Source organism: Grampus griseus (genome assembly GCF_964374135.1).
Source record: "Grampus griseus genome assembly, chromosome: 19".
Classification (NCBI taxonomy): domain Eukaryota; kingdom Metazoa; phylum Chordata; class Mammalia; order Artiodactyla; family Delphinidae; genus Grampus; species Grampus griseus.
This window is the reverse complement of record NC_139013.1, coordinates 17,633,113-17,653,468: the sequence shown is the minus strand read 5'-3', so window position 1 is coordinate 17,653,468 and position 20,356 is coordinate 17,633,113. Positions and strand designations below refer to the sequence as shown.

The 20,356-nt window shown below is 46.8% G+C and overlaps 2 protein-coding genes across 2 annotated transcripts in view; one reads left to right on the top strand and one right to left on the bottom strand.

Annotated features, from left to right (window-relative positions):
* RHPN2 (rhophilin Rho GTPase binding protein 2) overlaps positions 1–2,942 on the bottom strand; it is a 57,064-nt gene extending 54,122 nt beyond the window's left edge. The window contains exon 1 of the mRNA XM_082676934.1: positions 2,862–2,942. Within this exon, the coding sequence (XP_082533060.1) occupies positions 2,862–2,930 (69 nt within the window). The 5' untranslated portion in view covers positions 2,931–2,942. The remainder of the gene's footprint in view (positions 1–2,861) is intronic.
* Positions 2,943–11,495: 8,553 nt separating this feature from the next.
* The window catches only part of GPATCH1 (G-patch domain containing 1), a 43,533-nt gene continuing 34,672 nt past the window's right edge, over positions 11,496–20,356 (top strand). The window contains exons 1-3 of the mRNA XM_082676930.1: positions 11,496–11,595; positions 16,773–16,907; positions 19,232–19,317. Of these exons, the coding sequence (XP_082533056.1) occupies positions 11,523–11,595; positions 16,773–16,907; positions 19,232–19,317 (294 nt within the window). The 5' untranslated portion in view covers positions 11,496–11,522. The remainder of the gene's footprint in view (positions 11,596–16,772; positions 16,908–19,231; positions 19,318–20,356) is intronic.

Here is a 20,356-nt window from a genome sequence, read left to right as displayed (position 1 = left end):
CCCACCACACTGACTTTTGCCCCCAATTCTCCACCTACTCATTTACCAACAGCCCCCTAAAGGACGAAACCCAGTATTTTCCAGGGCTCTTCTGACTTGTCAACCTCATCTCTCCACTAAAAAGATCTCTTCTCTCAGCTGCCTTGATACTGTCACCCTCTGGGCTTGTTTACCATCTCTCTGCCTGTCCCTTAAATGGAGGCATTATTCTCTTCTGCCTTGGGTCCTTTTTCACAATATCCCACTGCCTCCCACGCTGGTGTCCCCCAAAGCTGCATCTCCAGCCAGGGTGCTCTCGTGGCTGCCGGGTTCATGGAGTGGACTCCCCACTGGGACCACCATTCAGATGTCGCTTAGGGGCCTCAAGCCCACCACCTCTACCTCAGCCTCCTGGTTGCCCCGCCTCAGTGAGGCGCCTGACCATCCCCCCAGACACCAAAGGGCAGACGTTTTGGACTCCCATCAGCAGCACTTCCCCACCATATTTGGTCCATTAGTTCTTCCCATCCCTGTTGACTGCCTTTGCTCAGGCCCTCATCACTGCACCCTCCCCACTGGGATCCCTGCCTCCAGTCTGGACCCCTGGTTTGAGTTAGGGGTGCAAGCTGTTGGAAAGGATGGGTGGTGAGGCTGTGTTTACCTAGTACTTTACATAACTGACTGAAAAGTCATCAGTAGATCGTATCGGAGTAGGACAGAGACAATACGAGGATTAACCTTCCACACTCCTCCCTGCCTGGCTCCACCATTGCCTCTCCCCCATCGCTCACCTACTGATCACTCAGCTTTCCAAGTGGTCTTTCTGTGACACAAATCTCACACGTCTGGTCCTGCATGAAGCACTTTGATAGATCTCCAGGTTCCCTTCCCATGCATCCAGGATGCATGACTCCCGAACAGCCTAGTTCCCACTTACACCTCCACACCCCCAAGGGTTCACTCACAAACGCTCACAATCCTGTGCCTTCACCCATGCTGTTCCCTCTACCTGTTCATCCTCCCCTCCTTCACCTGTATAACATCTACCTCTCATTCAAGGAGCATTGGTTTTAGGACAAACTGGCTCAGATCACACAGCAGGGAAAGTTCCATGTTGACACCTTTTATTAACCTTGTACTAGGAACACTCTTTGGACTACTATGACGTAGCACAATGATCATTACAAGGTCTTGTTTTCCAAAGAGATGTTTCTAATTGCAAACCAGTGGTTCATCTTATTTTGCACCCATGATTCTCTTTATCTACCACCGGAGAAACCGCAACTGAAAAACACTCAGCTTTGCATCCTTTCACAGCTCCCTTGCCTTCCACTCAGTCCTATGCACATCGTCCCCTAGAAAACCTGTTCTGGAAGACAAGGGAACATAACCCTGGCACGTGTTCACCACCTCTTCTGCCCCTTCCTCTGTTGTTTCCCCCAGATGCTGCTATAGGTCCAGACCTCCACCTGTTCAGAGGACAATTTGGGGAGGAAATGAAGTCCCAGAAAGATGCAGCAACTTGCTGGAGTCTACACTGCAATTTTGTGGGGGAGGCAGTCAGGATTTGAGGCCCTAGGCTGAGATCTAGGGATTCCCAGGCCTGGCCTCCTTCTGCAATTCCATGGCCTGTGATGCTCTGTCCCCAGTGCCACACATAATTAGAAGTTATAATCCTATAATTCCATGATGACATCTTTTAACTTAAATACACCTTAAAACTACTCCTTTTTTTTTTTAACCAAAAAGAATTTTTCCAACTCTGTCCTCACCTGTTTCCAGATTCTCCTCCTGCCCATCCTCTAGGGCCACTGCTCCTCACCAGAAAGCAAAAGCCCAAAGGCAGCGTCATGGGAGGAGGAAGACGCCAAGAGCATTCACTGACTGGATCATTAGGTGTGGAACAATTGAGAATTGACTGTTCTGTAGGAAACAGTTTCACTGCCCTGTTTATAATTTCGTCCTCTGCCTTCGGTTATAGAAGTTATAAAAAAACAATTTCTCAACCCACCTAGTCAAACATGGCCAAGAGTCAAAGGCTATTTTTAGATTCATAGGGACAAGGAAGAAGGATGGAAGGTGTCCCCGTGCCTCCGGGCTCAAAAGCATCTTTGTAGCCCAGGCCTTGCAACCTACGGACATCCCAGCGACACCGCTCCGTGGATTGGAGCCACTTTTGACGGGCTGAGCTGCGAACCTTCAGGGCGGGAGGCCACGGTATGTACCAAGCTCCCGCGGAGCCCGCACCTCCCGCAGGTCTACCCAACAATCGGATAAATCCGCTTTAGCGAAAAGTGGTGAGGGGGCGAAACCGCTGCCCTCACGTCTGCAGCGCGTACGCCCTCCTGGGCAACTAGGGGCAGAGATGGGGGCGACGCCCGAGGTCCCCTCCCATCCTCGAAAAAGTCGAAGAGGCAAACACTGGAAGCATTCTGGAGGCAAAAGGGGAACGCCATCCCTTCTGAGGGGCTCCTATTTCCACGCGCCCCGGCCAAGCGCTCGGGTGGAAGCTGGGCTCGGGTCCCCACGCGCCGCAACGCCGAGGGCGCCAGCGCACTGGGAACCGGTCCCTTCCCCAGGGCCGCGGGACGGCCGACGGGGGCGACCCCGAGCACCTCTCCTGGTCCTGTCCTCCGCTGGCACCTGCGCGGGGAGGCCCAGACACCACTCCCCAGCCCCGTAAGTCACCTGCTCTCGGCCGCCGGGTGCACCGCCGCCGCACCCCTCCACTCCGACCCTCCGCCGGGCGCGCCCCAGGCCAGTGCGCCCCCTCCCCCTCCAGGCCTGGTCGACCCCGGCCGCGCGCCCCGCAGCCCCCTCCACAGCCTGGGGGGAAAGAAGTCTGGAGCTCGCAGAATCCCAGCCCACCCGAAGCCGCCCACCTTCCGAAAGTAGCCGTCGTCCTCCTTCTCCAGAGGCTGGGGGGCCGCGGGCAGCAGAGCGTCAGTCATGCTGGCAGCGCGGGAGCGCAGAACAGACTGAAGCTCATCTGCGCGCTGGCCAGAGAGGGCGCCTGGCCCCGCCCCGCTCCGCCCCGCCTGAGTGACCGCCCCTCTAGCTCCGCCTGAGGTCCGGCCGGGGGCCCTGGAAACCAAGCCAGGCCCGCCGAGACCACGCCCCCGGTCCCGCCCCGGCTCCGGATTGGCCGAGCGCAGCCGTGCCGCAGGCGAGGCTGGCGGAGGGGAGAGCAAAGATCCCCTCGGCTCTTCGCTCGCACTCTCCCAGCCTCAGGGGCTTAATCTGGGAGTGGTTGCAGCCTCAGCCCGGGGGCGCAGGGGCGGACCGGGGGTCTCCGCTGCCGCAGCGAGGCCCGGGTTGGGGATCCAGCTCCTCGTCTGGAACCGCGGGGATAAATGCAGCGAGTGGGTGAAGCTACGGCTCCTGCGCGCACGACGAGGGGACAGTGACCATACCCGACGCCACGTCGAGGGCGCGGCGGGAGCGCTGGGCCCTGGGCCGAGCAGTCAGAAACAGCTTCCCGCCAAAAGGGATGCCGGGGCAGAGTCCGGGACGCTGAGGGAGAGTTGGCGGCGCCACCGAGGGCCTTGGCGGGTGACTCAAACCTGTTGGCACAGCGATCAACCCCCTGTCCCCCAACCCGCTCTGCAGAAACCAGGCGGATCCACTGGGAGGTCACAGATGGCGAGGGGAGAGGGGTCCACCCAAGGAGAGATCCCCAGAAAGGGTTTCGTGCCCAAGAGACTCGACGAGTATCCTTGAGCACGTTTCTTAACCACCACGTCGAACCTCAGATTTCTCAACTACAAAATGGGTCCGGATCACCCTCTCTTGACCTGGTTCAAGGTATTACAACCAAAGTGGTGTATAAGCGCTTAGCTGCGCGGTAGGGACGCGAATAGCTTAGGAGCGAAAGGGGGACTCCTGGAGACAGGGGTCGCACCGCTCTGTCTCCCAGCTCCCCTGATCGGTGGACTGCGCGGGTAGAACTAGCAGACAGGGTGCCGGGACTGGGCTGCCGGAGCCGGAAGCCCCCCAGCGGCCACGCCCCTCCTGGCCAGCGTCCTGCAGTTCCTACCCCCTCCCCCAACTAAGGGACACCTTTGCGCAGTTACTGCTACATTTGGCCGTCGCGTAGGTGCCACAGGTAGAACAAAATACAATCTGCTTTCAAAACAAGCCAAGCGTTTCCTTTTCTTCTTAAAAAAAAAGAAAAAGAAAAAAGTATGTGCATCAGGGGGATGTTCAAGAGTTTAAAATAAATGGTAGCAACAGCCAAGTAAATGTTTAAAAAAAAAAAAAAGAAACTCATCATCACTGCCGGCTCCAAGACGCAGCACAAGAAAAGGCGTTCTCTGAAAGGACTGTTTTAATACTAAGAAAGAACCTGAAGAATCTTAAGCAGCTGGGACAGGTGTTTGGGAAACTGTGGCAAATGCAGAAACTTCCCTTCTCTCTTAGGGTCAGAAATGAGTATCAAGCTAATTTCAGCATTGTCGGTCACCCTAGAATTAATTCATGGCCCTGGAAATGTACACTCCTCACCCCCAGCTGGGACTTGAAAACCACCGCTTCCGTTTTGGGGATCCTCGGGTGGCGGGTCACTCTATACTACTGCTGCTACTACTAATAATAAAGTTATCAATAATAGAACCTCTATTCTAGCCAGAAAGTTTGTAGATATTATGTTTCACGAACCTTCTGCAAATAAGAGAAATAAATAATCTCCATTTAACAGGTGAGAAGACCGAGGCTCAGAGGAGTGAAGTGGTTAAGGGCACGCCAGCCATTAGTGGCTGAGATCGGTGTTTAGTTCAGGGCTGCTGACTCCAGTCATTCCCTACCACTCTCAGATTTTTGTCATCTCCTTCTACTACCTTAAAGCTCCAATCGCCCTTACAATTTGTCAGATATACGTGTCACTTGTACTATTATGGACTTAATAGTCTTCTTTAAAATTACTCACTTTAAAACACACACTTCTGTCATACAATGGTTAAAGAAATATAGTTTGTATAATAAATACTATATCTAGTGTAATAACCCACAATTTTATTAGAACTGAAAATCCTAATCAGACCTGACTAGTTTTCAGAAATAAATAAATAAATAAATAAAAATAAAATTACTCACTTTAACACTTTATTTTAAAACACAACTATGTCATAAAAATAAGCAGAAAACTAGTGCTACTTTGACCTATGCGGACATACACATAAAAGTGAATATAGTGAAAACCAAAATCTGTTAATCTAGCCCAACACCTTTGCCTTCTTGAGTTGCTTCTTTTATTAAAAAGGAAGAAGAGCAAGAAAAAGAAGCCTGCTGTTAAGGACACACCAGCCCACCCTGATACTAGCTTCAGAGGAAAAGAAGCACTTCTCTGTGCGTCCCAACAGGCATCTCCTGGCCCTGTGAACCATCTGTGTGTCACTCCTTGAGGCAGTGCAGGACCAGACATCTCTAGACATTCTCATGGCTCCTTGCAGGGGGCTCACAGGCCTTAGCCCGTATCTCTGATCCTGCTGTGATCAGGAAATGAGAGCTGCTGCAGCTGACCCAGCAGGAGAGTAACATCTAACCTCCTATTTGTCAACCCAGTTGGTGGTGTGTGTCACAAGAACTGCCAGTGAGCCCCCTGTGCTCCTAACAAAAGAGTCGGGGTGGGACTTTCTGAGATAGGCAAAGGTTTAAAATCTCAATTGCAAACAACTATTTTGTGAAGTCCCTGTTTTACCATCTGGCTGGGGCCAGCAGTTGACTGTCCAGATACTCAGTTTCTTTAAGTAAAATGTAAGTCACACCTCCTAAGACCTGCTTGTTGAAAAAAGGAGCACTGGCTTCTCTAGGGGCAGCCTGATGTACATCCTGTCTTGGAGAATCTGATGAAATTTGCCAAATTAAAAGCAGAAATCACAAGTTAACCCTTAAGTGAGTGAAATTCATTGTAAATTATAGACCCAATTTTGCAATTTTTATGAAAAAAAAATCTTAGAAATTGAAGCCATATGGTGCCATGGAGCGCTGACTTGAGAAAACCACACTAGATTTGGCAAGCTCTGCCACTAAGTCACCTTGGCCAGATCCTTCTACCCCTTGTGACCTCAGTTTCCCCAGCTCTGAAATATGGTCTTAAATGCATAGCAGTCATTTATTGCATACTTTATGACAGGAGCTGTGCTTTGCATTTTGCATACATGATCTCAGTTGATCCACAGCCCTATGAAGTGGATACTTTTTCATCCCCATTTTAAAGAGGAAGAAGCTGAGGCTCAGAGGTCACCAGTCTGCTAAGTTAGACTGCCTGATGCAACACCATGCACTATGCTACTCTACACTGTTCCTTGCGATTTAAAAGGAAAGATATTTTGTCATATTTGGAAGAAGTGATTATGGATTAAAAATAAATGAGTGGGACTTCCCTGGTGGTGCAGTGGTTAAGAATCCGCCTGCCAATGCACAGGACATGGGTTCAAGCGCTGGTCCAGGAAGATCCACATGCCGCGGAGTAACTAAGCCCGTGCGCCACAACTACTGAGCCCACGCACCGCAACTACTGAAGCCCACGTGCCTAGAGCCCGTGCTCCGCAACAAGAGAAGCCACCACAATGAGAAGCCCGTGCACTGCAACGAAGAGTGGCCCCCGCTAGCCGCAACTAGAGAAAGCCCGCGTGCAGCAATGAAGACCCAACGCTGCCAAAATAAATAGATAAATAAATTTATAATAAATAAATAAATAAATGAGTGACAGAATGGCAAAAAATACCAAGTATTGGTGAGAACGTCAAGCAACCAGAATCTCATACATTGCCTGTGGGAGTGTAGATTGGTACTACCACTTCGGAAAACTGGCATTTTCTACTGAAGAGGGACATATGCATAACTTATGATCCAGCAATTCCAAATCTAGGTAGATATCCAACAGAAATGCAAACATCTGTTCTCCATAAAACATGTACAAGAATGTTCACAGCTGCAACTTTTCAAAATAGCCCCTAACTGGAAACTACTCAAATGCCCATCAACTGTAGAATGGATAAGAAATTGTGGCATATTCACATAATGAAAACGAACACATTACTATTACAAGCAACAAATATGTATGTTGTGAGCAAAATATTTTGCTCACAAAAATATTATTGAGCCAAAGAAGCCAGAAAAAATACTGTATGATTCCATTTTACATAAAGTACAAAACAGACAAAATTAGTCTCTTCTGGGATTATTGCTTCTGGGTTCTGGAAATTTTTCTATTTCTTGACCTGCTTGTTGTTACACGGATGTGTTCACTTTGTGAAAATGCACAGAACTGTGTGCATACATTGTATTTCAGTAAGAAAACTCAACAGAAAAAAAAATGAGTGACACTGATTCCCAAGCATATAGAGCAGGTTTCTTTGCATGTCATGAGTGACCATCCCACTGCCAGCACTGATGTGTGGACCATAGGAACAAATTACTCCCTACCCAGATGATTCAGCCCATCTTCCTATTGGGCAGTTTCCTGAGATTTGTGCTTTCTCGCCTGTCTGAATAAGAAAGGAAGGGTATGTGGTGTTTAAGCTTCTACAGTTTTGCATAAAAACACATTGTTGAGAGAGTGGCAGGGACATATATACACTATTAAATGTAAAATAGATAGCTAGTGGGAAGCAGCCGCATAGCACAGGGAGATCAGCTCCATGCTTTGTGTCCACCTAGAGGGGTGGGATAGGGAGGGTGGGAGGGAGCCGCAAGAGGGAGGAGATATGGGGATTTATGTATATGTATAGCTGATTCACTTTGTTATACAGCAGAAACTAACACACCAGTGTAAAGCAATTATACTCCAATAAAGATGTAAAAAACACACACAAAAAAACACATTGTTTAGGGGTTCCTGCTGCCAAGAATCAGGAGTATTGGGTAAATTAGTGACCAGGGTTGCAGATGAAGCATCCAGTCGTTCCTTCTGAAGATCTGGAGTCAGAAAGGTTGGTAATTACTGTTTTTATTATTATTATTTTTTAATATTTATTTATTTATTTTGGCCGTGCCAGGTCTTCGTTGCAGCACGTGGGATCTTCGTGGCAGCATGCGGCTCTTAGTTGCTGCATGTGGACTCTTAGTTGTGGCATGCAGACTCATAGTTGTGGCATGCATGCAGGATCTGGTTCCTCGACCAGGGTTCACACCCGGGCCCCCACCCCCGCCCCCACTGGGAGTGTAGAGTTTTACCCACTGGACCACCAGGGAAGTCCCATTACTGTTTTACTAAATGCAGTGATTGTCAGAAATCTAATTAAGTAAACTCTCAATAATAAGTTTATTGGGTTTTGCTTGCCTCTTTAGAAGCTATAAGCTGTAAGAAAATTATTTGGAGTAATTCAGAAATAAAATCACGGACCTTCATGATTTGTCTGGCTGTATGGATTAGTCCCCAACTTTCTTTACTTTCAATATCTACATTTATTCACACGATGATCAAAGGGTGATGCTGGGACCCTGCAGGGCTTCAATAAACAAAGACACTTTCTCTTTGGTACATTAAATTTCTCAAGGCAGGAAAGGGGCTAATACATACAAAAACCTTTAAAATGAAAACTAAGACACTGATATAAAAATGTTTTGGAAAGAATACTATGGATGTAGCTCAAAACAAAATTCAAGGGGTACAATGCTGTATACATGTATCCCTCCTGCTGTGATTTCCTTTGATCAGTGGCAACCACTATTACCAGATTCTTTGGGGAGTTCACTGGAGATATAGCATATTTGTGGGTGTATTGTGTCCCTACATTGTGGATGTAATATGTTTTCTTTTTTTTTTTGCGGTACGCGGGCCTCTCACTGTTGTGGCCTCTCCCGCTGCAGAGCACAGGCTCCGGATGCGCAGGCTCAGCGGCCATGGCTCACGGGCCCAGCTGCTCCACGGCATGTGGGATCTTCCCGGACCGGGGCACGAACCCGCGTCCCCTGCATCGGCAGGCGGACTCTCAACCACTGCGCCACCAGGGAAGCCCTATGTTTTCTTTTAATATAAATGGCAGCATCCTGTGTACTCCGTCTCACCCCGTTTTGCTCATTTAACAGCATATGCTGGAGATATACCCCACCAGCATTTTAAAATGCTTTACAGTATTCTATCATATAGGTTGTTCCAGTTACTATTGCTGTTAACAAATTACTGCAAATCTTAATGGCTCCAAACAAGAACAATCATTTTATTATTACCTCTCATGGTTCCAGAGGTAGCTGTACTCAGCTAAAAGGTTCTTGCTTGTGGTCTCTCATGCAGCTGTAGTCAGATGGCTGCTGGAACTGGAGTCATTTTGAATCTTCCTTGCTCACGTGTCTGGTGATTGACACTGATTGTTAACTGGAACCTCATCTGGGTCATAGGCTGGAATACCTACACATAGCGTCTCCTCATGGCCTGGGCTTCCTCACAGAATGGAAGTGGGGTTCCAAGGTCCAGCATCCCAAGAAACAGAAAGTTGAAGCTACCAGTTTCTTTTTTTCTTTTCTTTTTTTTTTTTTGGCCATGCTGGTGGCTTGTGGGATCTTAGTTCCCTGACCAGGGATCGAATCCCGGCCCCTACAGTGAAAAGAGCCAAGTCCTAACCACTGGAACACCAGGGAATTCCTGCTACCAGTTTCTTCAAGCTTGGGTGTGGGAAATGTTATATTGTCACTTTTACTGAATTCTTTTGGTCAAGGAGTCATGGAGCTTAGATTCAAGGGAGGGGACATGGACTCCACTTTTAGACCAGAAACTTGCCAAAAATTTTGAGGTTGTGTTTTTAAAATAATTTTTTGGGGCCTTGCTGTGCGGCATGCAGGGATCTTAGTTCCTCGACCAGGGGTCGAATCTGTGCCCCCTGCATTGGGAACTCAGAGTCTTTTTTTTTTTTAAGATTTATTTATTTATTTTTGGCTGCACTGGGTCTTAGTCGTGGCACGTGGGATCTTCACTGAGGCATGTGGGATCTTTCGTTGCAGTGCCCAGGCTTCTCTCTAGTTGTGGCATGGGGTTTTCTCTCTCTCCAGTTGTGGTTCGCAGGCTCAGTAGCTGCCCCAGGGCATGTGGGATCTTAGTTCCCCGACCAGGGATTGAACCCGCGTCCCCTGCATTGGAAGGCAGATGGATTCTTTACCACTGGACCACCAGGGAAGTCCCTAAAATAATTGTTTTTGTTAAAGTCATGTACCATGACTTATTTAATTAGTTCTTCATTCTTTTCTTCAAATTATTTATTGAGTGCTTACTACCTTCCAAGCTCTGAGGATACAGCAAAGGAAGAAAGAAAAACTGGGTCAAATCTGTCTTCTTGGAGCTTACGTTCCAAGGGGAGCTTACATTCCATTCCACTGGGAGAGAAAGATAATAGACATATAAATAGGTAAATCAAATTATATAAGGTGACAAATGTTGTGGAAAATATATAGTAGGGTAGGGGGTGATAGGGGTTGGTTTTTAAAATAGGGTCAGAAAAGTTTCCGCTGAGTAGGTAACTTTTGAGCAGAGACCTGAAGCAAGTGAGGCAATGAATCATGCTTGTAGTATTCCAAGCAGTGGGAACAGTGAATGCAAAGGCCTTGAGTCCAGAGTGTGCTTGGAGTGCTCAAGAAACAATCCCAATCCCAGAGATTCTGATTCAGGAGGCCTGGGGGACGGGTAGGAGGAACATTTTAGCAACATGCTAGTGATTCTCACTCACACAGACTTCTGACCCTCATTTTGCAGACCCGGGCTTCGTTTCTCTCTTCTGTAAGAAGGAGGTTTGCGGTGGGATAACAGCACCCTATTGGACAGATGTTTGTTTCTTTGGCTTCAGTAAGGGAGCCCTCAGCGTCCCTCACCCCACCTCACAGCAGCCTTTTGCTTGTCCGCTTGCATTTTCTTTCTCCTTCGTTCTCTTTTCAAATTTCTTTCCTTTTTTATTTTTCTCTTTATTCCTGTTTTCCTCTGTTCCCACCACGGCCCCCCCCCCTTTTCCTTCTCCTTTTCTTTTAATCTCTTCTTCCTTGACCAAGTTTTGTCCCAAGCTACCGTCACCGTGGGCATCAGGGTTCCCCTGTCTGAATCCTTTCAGAGGTCTGGAAGGGGACTCCACTTATCAACCTAAGGGTGATATACACAGAGTGCGTGTGTCTGTCTCGGAGTACAGGCAAGTTCCCGCAGATGGCAGGGGTAGGACTGAGGGGAGCAGGGTCGGCCGGCAGGGGAAGTGGGGGAAGGGCACGGACCAGGTTGGGGAGGGGTGTGGGGTGGGCAGACTTCGCGGAGAACCACCCCTGCAGCTCGACAGCGGAGTGCCTTCCACCTTCTCCCAGGCGCCTCCTCCTGACCGGCACATGGTGGAGCTAGGATGGGATGTCGTGGCAGCCAAAGCCTCCGAGACAACTCCTGCCGGGGTCCGCCTCCCACAGGACGGGTTTGAGAACCACCCGGCGCAGATTCGAGAGAGGCTTGTCGGGCGGGGTGAGCACTTTCCGCCACCTGCGCTTAGAACTTCACTGCGGTTCGCGGAGATTAAAGCGCGGAAGGCATTTTGCCCATTGAGGCCTCCGTAGCGAGGGGGCGAGGCCCGGAAGGGAGCAGGATGGCGGCGCTGGATAGAGACAGCGACGAGGATTTGGTCAGCTATGGGACGGGCCTGGAGCTGCTGGAAGAAGGTGCGGGCTAGATTTGTCGCCGGGGCCTGTGGAAAACAGGCCGGGGGTCCAGGATTCGGGGCAAAAACGCACAACCCTGTGCCAGATGTTGTCTGGCACCAGGGGAAAGGCTCGCCTGCTACGGGCTCTGGGAACAGCGACCGGAGAGGCGTGCACTGTGTTTGCGGGGTGCTCACGTTTTGCAGGGACGGATGGGAGGCCCGGAGGGATGGGAAGAAGAAGGATGACAAACAGGCTCGTGTGAGAGCGGGGATAGGGGAAGAGCGGTGGTCAGGCAATGTTTTTCCTAGGAGAGGACGTTTGAGCTCAGCCTTGAAACAGAGAAAGGAAGCAACCGTACGAAGATTTGGGGGGAGAGCATTTCAGGCGAAGCGAACAGCAAGTGCAAAGGCTCTGAGGTCGGAGCCAGTTTGGCAAATTGAGGGACAGGCAGGACTGATGTGGGTGGAGCAGACAGCACCAGGGGGAGGCTGGTAGAAGATGATGGCAGAGGGGGAGGCGGGGGTTGAGTCTTAGTTGGTATGGTCAGGGAGTTTGGATTTTAATACTAAGTGTAGAAGAGTCATGGGGGAGGGGGTTACACAAAGGAGGGATGTATATTTTTCAGATTATTCTGTCCTCGATTTTGAGGGTAGGCGGGTTGGAGGTGGGCAGGAGTGAAGCAGGGAGATGAGCAAAAAGAGGCCAGGCGATGATAGTGGCGGTGGTTAAGTAGTGGTGAGTTGAGATGTGCTTTGAAAGCAGAGCTGACCCTACTCGCTGGTGGAATGTGGGGGTGAGTGCAAGATGAAGCAAGATTCTCCCCTGTGTTTCTGGTCTGATCCACTAATGACTTGATTTGTTTCATAAAGTATGTATTGGATGGCTAGTAAGGTCTGATGGCAGTGCTAGCCCTGTGGGAAACACAAAGGAAGTTTGGTGGGCTAGGAGTTATTTGCAGACTCTCCTTTTTTCCTACCCTGACCACATCGTGTCAGGTTGGTTGTCCTTCTGAGACGTTGCCACTGATTACCCTCTTATGCTCTACAAACAGTTCTAATCATTAGAAACTTCTGCCAGATGCTGGCCCTGTTCCTACTGTCTGCTTACAGAAGACAGAGAAATGCTAGTCTCCTGAAAGCTTTTTATGTGTTTAAAGACACCCCTTGCATTTTCTCTAAGACATCTCTGTACCACACTCAGTTTTCTAATAAATTAAGCTTAAAGTCCCCTCAACCCTAATTTGTCAGAGCTTTCTTCAAGCATGGGACCAGAGTGTGGGTAGACTGGGGCCGTTATTAGTATGTCCTTCATTTTAGACTGTGTTTCTTTACCACAATCTAAGCTCACATTAGCTTTATTAGCAAACACATCATCCCATAGTCTCAAGGAACTGGTTGACAAAGATTCTTAATTTGAGGGGTTTCAAATCTAGTTGAGAACAAAAGTATGAGGTTCACAAGTGCTAAAGTATGTGATGTAGAGAGGAAATAACCTACACAAGCTAACAGGGAAACCTGAGAAGGCAGGATGGGACCCCTTGAAAACTGGTTAGAATTTAGGTATGCAGGAAGAGGACAGGGTTAAACATGCATGGGTGGAGGTTATTACAGCCCTGCCAAGCAGGAGTTTGTGTCATTTCTATATTTCTGGTCTCACAGTTGTTTCCTTGTGAAGTGACATATTGTAAGTCATCAACTATTTGACCTATATTTTTCTAATTCTTCCTGTTTTGATGGTGTACAAAATCTGTGATGAAGCCTAATGGTCTAGCCAGGCTCTTGAAGTAGAATGGACTTTTTTTCCAGCCCCCCCCACCCCAACCTAAAATTATCCTTTAACTTCTCAGTACTAGGAGTTTTTGAGGATTGATCCATTGTTTCCTAAGCACTTAGAAGTTAAAACACACTCTGACTACATTTTACAATATAACATACTAGACCAATAATCACTTTTACCTCCTACTTTGAAGTTCTAGTGACAGGTTAGACAAACATTGGTAGAGGAGGGACTCCATTACTTAATTAAAGTTGCTGGCCCTGACAGAAAGTTTTATTGGGTAAGAGAGGGGCTGATCTGTTACCCACAGACTCATAGACACATAGGCCCTCTGGCCTGGAAGGAAGGTGCCTCAGTGCTTATCTAATCTTCCCTTAGATACATTCACTTGGCTGTAGAGTTCTCCTCATCGCCTGCTCATCCTGCACTCAGATTAATTTAGGACCATTTTCTTCTTCCTTGATGTTGTGACTCTCCCACTTAAAACTATCTGTGGCTCCCAGTCACCCACAGGACGTACCACAGACCCTGCAGCACTGTGTTCCAGGCCCGCTGCGCTATCTGCCCTTTTGGTTCCATCTTCCGTGCATTCCCTGTCCTCCAGTCAGACTAGACTACTTTCTCAAACATCTGACCTTCCCCTTTTCCACCTCCTGTTTACTGTTTACTGATGGAATTAATGCCTCTGTGGGGAATTGTGTCCCTATGTGCAGCTGTCAAATGCTCACGCCTCTGGGTGACTCTGATGTTGTGGACCTTGAACATTGTCAGAACAGTTCCTATACATGCAGGTCTCCTCCGCTGGGCTCGGAGTGCCCTGGGAACAGGGACGGAGTTGTATTCAGTTTTCCACACCCAGCACCTAGAACAGGGCTGCTTCCACGGAAAGGCCCTCAGTAAACTTCTGGTGGGGAGCAAGTAAAGGACAGAATGGGTTGTGTCCCTGACTTGGAGGCAGAGTTGAGATCTGATTTCAGCTTTGTGCTTATTAGCTGTGGACCTTAGAACACTTACTTAATCAGAGCCTCCTATCAGGGTATGATAAATGGGATAATACTGTTAGTAACAATAATTATAATAGGGCCTGGCTAAAATGCCACTTCCTCCCTGGAGTTTTCCTGTGCTGTGGTTAGAGGCGGCGCCTCCTCCTCAGGAGCCCTGTGGGACCTGGTCAGCCACACTGCTTGGCCCTCGTCATCTGCTGTCCGGTTCTACCTAGTTGTCTGCAGATCTTATCTCCCCTTTCAGCTCAGGAGTACCTGGAGAACAGAGCAAGCACAGAACCTCACATTGGCAGGACCTGTCATCTCTCCCCTTAACCCAGTGGTTCTCAACCAGGGATGAACTTGCCCCCCCCCCCAGGGGACATTTGGCAATGTCTGGAGACATTTTTGGTCGTCATGCTTTTTCGGGATGGGGGCGTTACTGGCATCTAGTGTAACAGGCTAGGGATGCTGCCAACCACTGTACAAGACAACTAAGAATTGTCCAGTACAAACTGTCAATAGTGCTGAGGTTGAGGAACTCCACCTTAGCCAGGAATCATGCCAGGTGCACATGCAGTAAAGGAGCATGTGTACTGTATTTTATAAGAAATGGTGAAAGTCTTGGACTGTGGGACCTGAATTGTAATTCAGTTCTTTAGAATGAAATGAAATTGTAGTGATATTAACCAAGCTTTGCTATGGCCAGGGACTGTGCTCAGTTCTCGTGGTTTTTAATCCTTGGCACCATCCTACAAGGTGACTTTGGTTATTATCCTAATTTTATAGTTGTGGAGACTGAGGCTTAGAGAGATCAAAAAACTTGCCTATAATCACACAGCTAGCAAGTAGGAGGGTAGAGGGATTTGAACCCAGATCTCCTGTCTTCGGAACCCTCTTGATTACCCTGCTGTGGGTTATATTCTAGAAATGACCTAAAGCCTCCGAAAGCTACAAGTAAGAATTTAGGACTATGAGGCTAGACATTTCTTTACTTTTTGTTGCACTATCCAGAAGTAGTAACTGGCTTAATTATTGAAGTAACAGGTATACGTGGGCTTTAGGATACATCTTACCTACTGTATGTACTACTATTACTATAACAGCAATAGCAGCTAGGGGACTTCCCTGGTGGCCCAGTGGTAAAGAATCCACCTTACAATTCAGGGAACGCAGGTTCGATCCCTGGTCAGGGAACTAAGATCCCACATGCCGCGGGACAACTAAGCCCGAGCACCACAGCTACTGAGCTCGTGCACCTCAACGAGAGAGCCCGTGTGCCGCAAACTACAGAGCCCACGTGCCCTGGAGCCCTGTGCCACAACTAGAGAAGAGAAAACCCGCATGCCACAACTAGAGAGAAGCCTATGTGCCTCAACAAAAGACCCCACATGCTGCAACGATGATCCTCGTGTGCTGCAACTAAGACCCTACGCAGCCAAAAAAAATAATAAAAAATACATAAATAAAATTTAAAAAAGAGCAGCTAGTACTTTAAATATGTTTATTGAGGGTCCCTCTTTTTGTTAAGCACTTTACAGGCATTATCTGATCCAATTTGCATAACAACTCTATGAAATAGATATTACTATTAATGTTCCATTTTACAGATGAGGGAATCGAGGCACAGAGAGGCTAAGATGACCATAGTCCCTAGTAAAGGTGATCAAAGTGCTAGTAAAGGTGGGCTTAGCTTTAAAATCCAGAGTGCCATGACTCTCAACCCCAAGCGCTTAACGATTGTCTAACTTGCTTTCAGTAGTGAATGTTTGAAAATAACTTGATGGTTACTTTTTGTTTTAAATAGATTCAGAAGTTTTAATTAGAACTGATAAAATTAGGCAGTAATTTGTGTCATGAAACTTGAAACCTAAGGAAATTCTAAGTTCTTTTTCGCTGGTGTTATTTAGCACCCCAGCCCTTTTCAGCCAAGTAAGTAAAGGAGTAAGCTTAAAGAACAGTAATTATGACATCAGGAGAGTCCCAGAAATAAGGAAACTCAAGATTTGGGGAAAATGGGCAATGCCAATGGAAAAATTCTGGAGTCGGGGATGCTGTGAATTTCTAGAAGAGATACAGAAATGTGTCCCTTGCCGTAAACCTCTGCACACCATGTGCCACCCCAGCAGCTTGCCTACTTTACTGCCAGCAGATTTCACCTCCAATCTCTGAACCCTTCGCCCAATAATTCAGTTTTCATAATGGAATTTAGTGGGAAAAGCAGGCCAGTTTTGCTAAAACATTTCTAATATAAATGAGATATTGTTTTCTAAACTACGTCAGCTACTAAGGTCTAGGAATAGCAACTTAATTAAACTTGTTATATTTGAAGTTACAAGAAGTGAACAATGCATTATGTTAAAGAAATGTTCTTTTCCTTAAATCCTCTCTAACCCACCATCACCTTCTGTCCTATCCAAAATATTATTTTTTCAGGCGAGAGACCAAAGAAACCAATTCCTCTTCAGGATCAGACTGTCAGAGACGAAAAAGGAAGGTATAAACGATTTCATGGAGCCTTCAGTGGAGGTTTCTCTGCTGGTTACTTCAACACCGTTGGTTCAAAAGAAGGTAGGATTTTCTTACTTGTAGCTACTATATCGCTAAAGCAAATGATTGAAATACCGTAGGAGTTTTGCTCCCCTCCCTCACCTCTCCCTTTTAAAAAAACTTTAAAAAACATTTTAGTACATACACTGTAGTCTTTTGTGTTCTTTGAATGTTTGCAACGTTTCCAGAGACAACTTATGTGTTGTTCATTGATTATAACCTGAAGGTGAGAGAGTTTTCTTTGACTTTAAAGAAAAAAATAGATACGTCATAACCAAATGATTAAATGATAATAAGGACTTCTGTCTTATGCTGTATCTTGCCACACACTCAGTGCTCTCACACAGATTTACTCAGGGCCTAAGGAGGGCAGGTGTCCCAGCTGTTTTGTGGCTGAGGACGCTGCAGGTCCCAACACGGGGTTCCACAGCATCACTTGTCAGTACATGTTCTCCACCTGGAGAAAAGTCAGTCAAATTTGTCACATTATGCAGTATAATAAATTCTGTATTGTTTAAAGTAATATATGTTGGGAATTCCCTGGCAGGCTTCCACTGCAGGGGGCACGGGTTCAATCCCTGGCCGGGGAACTAAGATCCCACATGCTGCGCAGCACAGCAAAAAAAAAAAAAAAAAAAAAAAAAAAAGTGTGTTTTTAAAAAACATTTTAACACAGAAAGTGGAAGAAAATGGCTTATGTATATCAAATACGAATGAAGATGACTGATTAACTCACATAGCAGTTATTAAGAGCAAGATGAGCCAGATCTTTCGTATATATTTTTAAAAGTAACTCATACATAACAGTGATATTAGGGACTTCTCTAGTGGTCCAGTGGTAAAGAATCCGCCTTACAATGCAGGGGGACGCGGGTTCGATCCCTGGTCAGGAAGCTAAGATCCCACATGCCGTGGGGCAACTAAGGCCGCATACCACAACTACAGAGCCCACGCGTCCTGGAGTCCATGCGCCACAACTAGAGAGAAGCCCATGTGCCACAACGAAAGATCCCACATGCAGAAACTAACACGCAACGCAGCCAAAAATAAATAACTAAATAAATAAAAATAATAAATAAATCTAAGAAAAAACGACGGTAGTAAAATAAAGATGAAAAACAATACAAGGAAGGGGTGGGGGAAGGCATGTAAGAAAAATAATTAGGGTAAATAAGATGGTTAAAGTTCAGTATCCAGAATGTATAAAGATCAGTTCAATGAGCAAATGATCAAAGTATTTGAACAGTTTACTCCAGAGGAGATAGAATGCTACGTGGAATATTCAGCCTTATTATTAAGAAAAGCCAAGTAAGGTAACTAAGGCACTATTAAAGTAGCGCACTTATTAAAATGTTAAAAATGGCAGTAGAATTTGTGAAGAAAGAAGTACACTAATACATTGCTGATTGTTATAATTATGGTGCTGTATATTATAATTGAAAAGTAAGACCAGCTCAGATGATTAGTCATCACAAGTAGACTGTGATATGTTAACACACTGGAATGTCTCTTTACCATTAAGAGGGACAGATTCAGGTCCTGTGCAGATACAGGGCAAAGCCATAGACATCCAAAGTGGAGGAAGGTGCTGGGCCAGGGTATCGCCTGGAAGAGCTGGTCTTCACTGCCCTGGGGTTTCTCCCAAGTTGGCCTACAAGGCTGCTCTACCCACCTACCAAGAATAGGTCTGCCCCATACTCCTCAGCTCCCCAAGACTCTGGTTGGAAGTCAGAAGGAGGTGTGCCACTCTTAGAGAAAACTAGAAAAGTGTATCTTAGAGGGTTACAGATACATTTGACCTCTGCGGCATTTTCTCCACAGCACATGCTTGGTTACTGTGGGTGTTAGTTATAGGACTCAGGTATTTGGTGGAATTGGGGGCCTAGTATGGTCATCGCCTGCCCTTAGACTAGCCAGGTTGAATCCTTTCATGGCTGACTAATGCACCCTGACATACTGTTTCTTTGATATGTTAGTATGTTGGTGTATATTGCTGTCCTGGTGGTCTCAGAGTGGTCCTGCCTTATAAGGTGACCTTGCATCTTTTTGCTGAGATCTGCTTGTGTTCCTTTCACAGTTTAACTTTCAATGTATCGTTTTATTTCTCTTGGTTGCAAATTCTTATGGGGAAACCTTACTGTATCCACTAAGTTCTGACAACAGGGCGTATGGGGGTTAATAAGAAGTTTGTGTGGCCTAATTGTGTCTATGTGAACAGTGAGATGAGAAGTAGCTAAGAGTTTGTAGTTATTGGAGGTTTCAGGTCCACATGTGTTACTTAATTATTTAGTTATAAACCAAAATACCATCTGGGATTGTAATGTTCTAAATGCTTTTCTTTCAAGGATGGACACCCTCTTCCTTTGTGTCTTCACGACAGAACAGAGCAGACAAATCTGTTTTTGGTCCCGAAGATTTTATGGATGAAGAGGTGGGTGTGCAGAACTTTAGCTGCCAGCTAGCCGGTGAGATGTGGGTGATTGGTTGCTGTAGCACCTTCTCTCTCCCCAGAAAGTTCAGTGTACGATTTCCTCTTTGTTTGTAAGACTATCATTTTGGTATTTGGACTCCATAGTGCCCTATACATCAGTGGATTCTTGTTCATTGGCATAGTGCCTTAACTGGCTGGTGCCAGTTTCTAAAGTCAAGAGTGTAAGGGGGGACTTCCCTGGTGGTGCAGTGGTTAAGAATCCCCCGGCCAATGCAGGGGACACAGGTTCGATCCCTGGTCCAGGAAGATCCCACATGCCGCGGAGCAACTAAGTCCGTGTGCCACCACTACTGAGCCTGTGCTCTAGAGCCCGTGTGAGTCACAATGGCTGAGCCCATGTGCCACAACTACTGAAGCCCGTGCACCTAGAGCCCATGCTCTGCAACAAGAGAAGCCACTGCAATGAGAAGCCCGCATACTACAATGAAGAGTAGCCCCCGTTCACCACAACTAGAGAAAGCCTGCGCGCAGCAACAAAGACCCAACATAGCCAAAAAAAAAAGACTGTAAGGGGAAGGTCATATACAGGCAAATTTACTTGAAAAAGCCCCAACTGCCCCAAAAGTGCAGTGTCTGTCAAGCTGAGTCCACAGCCTTCCATGGTGACGCTTTTTTAAAAAAAAATATTCCAGCATAATTAAAACTTTTTTTAAATTTTATATTGGAGTATAGTTGATTAACAATGTTGTGTTGTGTTAGTTTCAGGTGTACAACAAAGTGATTCAGTTATACATATATGTGTATCTATTCTTTTTCAAGTTCTTTTCCTATTTAGGTTACTACAGAATATTAGGTAGCGTTCCCTGTGCTATACAGTAGATCCTTGTTGGTTATCTCTTTTAAATATAGCAGTGTATACACGTCAATCCCAAACTCTCAATCTACCCTTCCCCTCCCCTTCCCCCTTGGTAATCATAAGTTCGTTCTCTAAGTCACAGTGACTCTTACGCACACTGCAGTTTAAGGAGGAGTGAGTGAC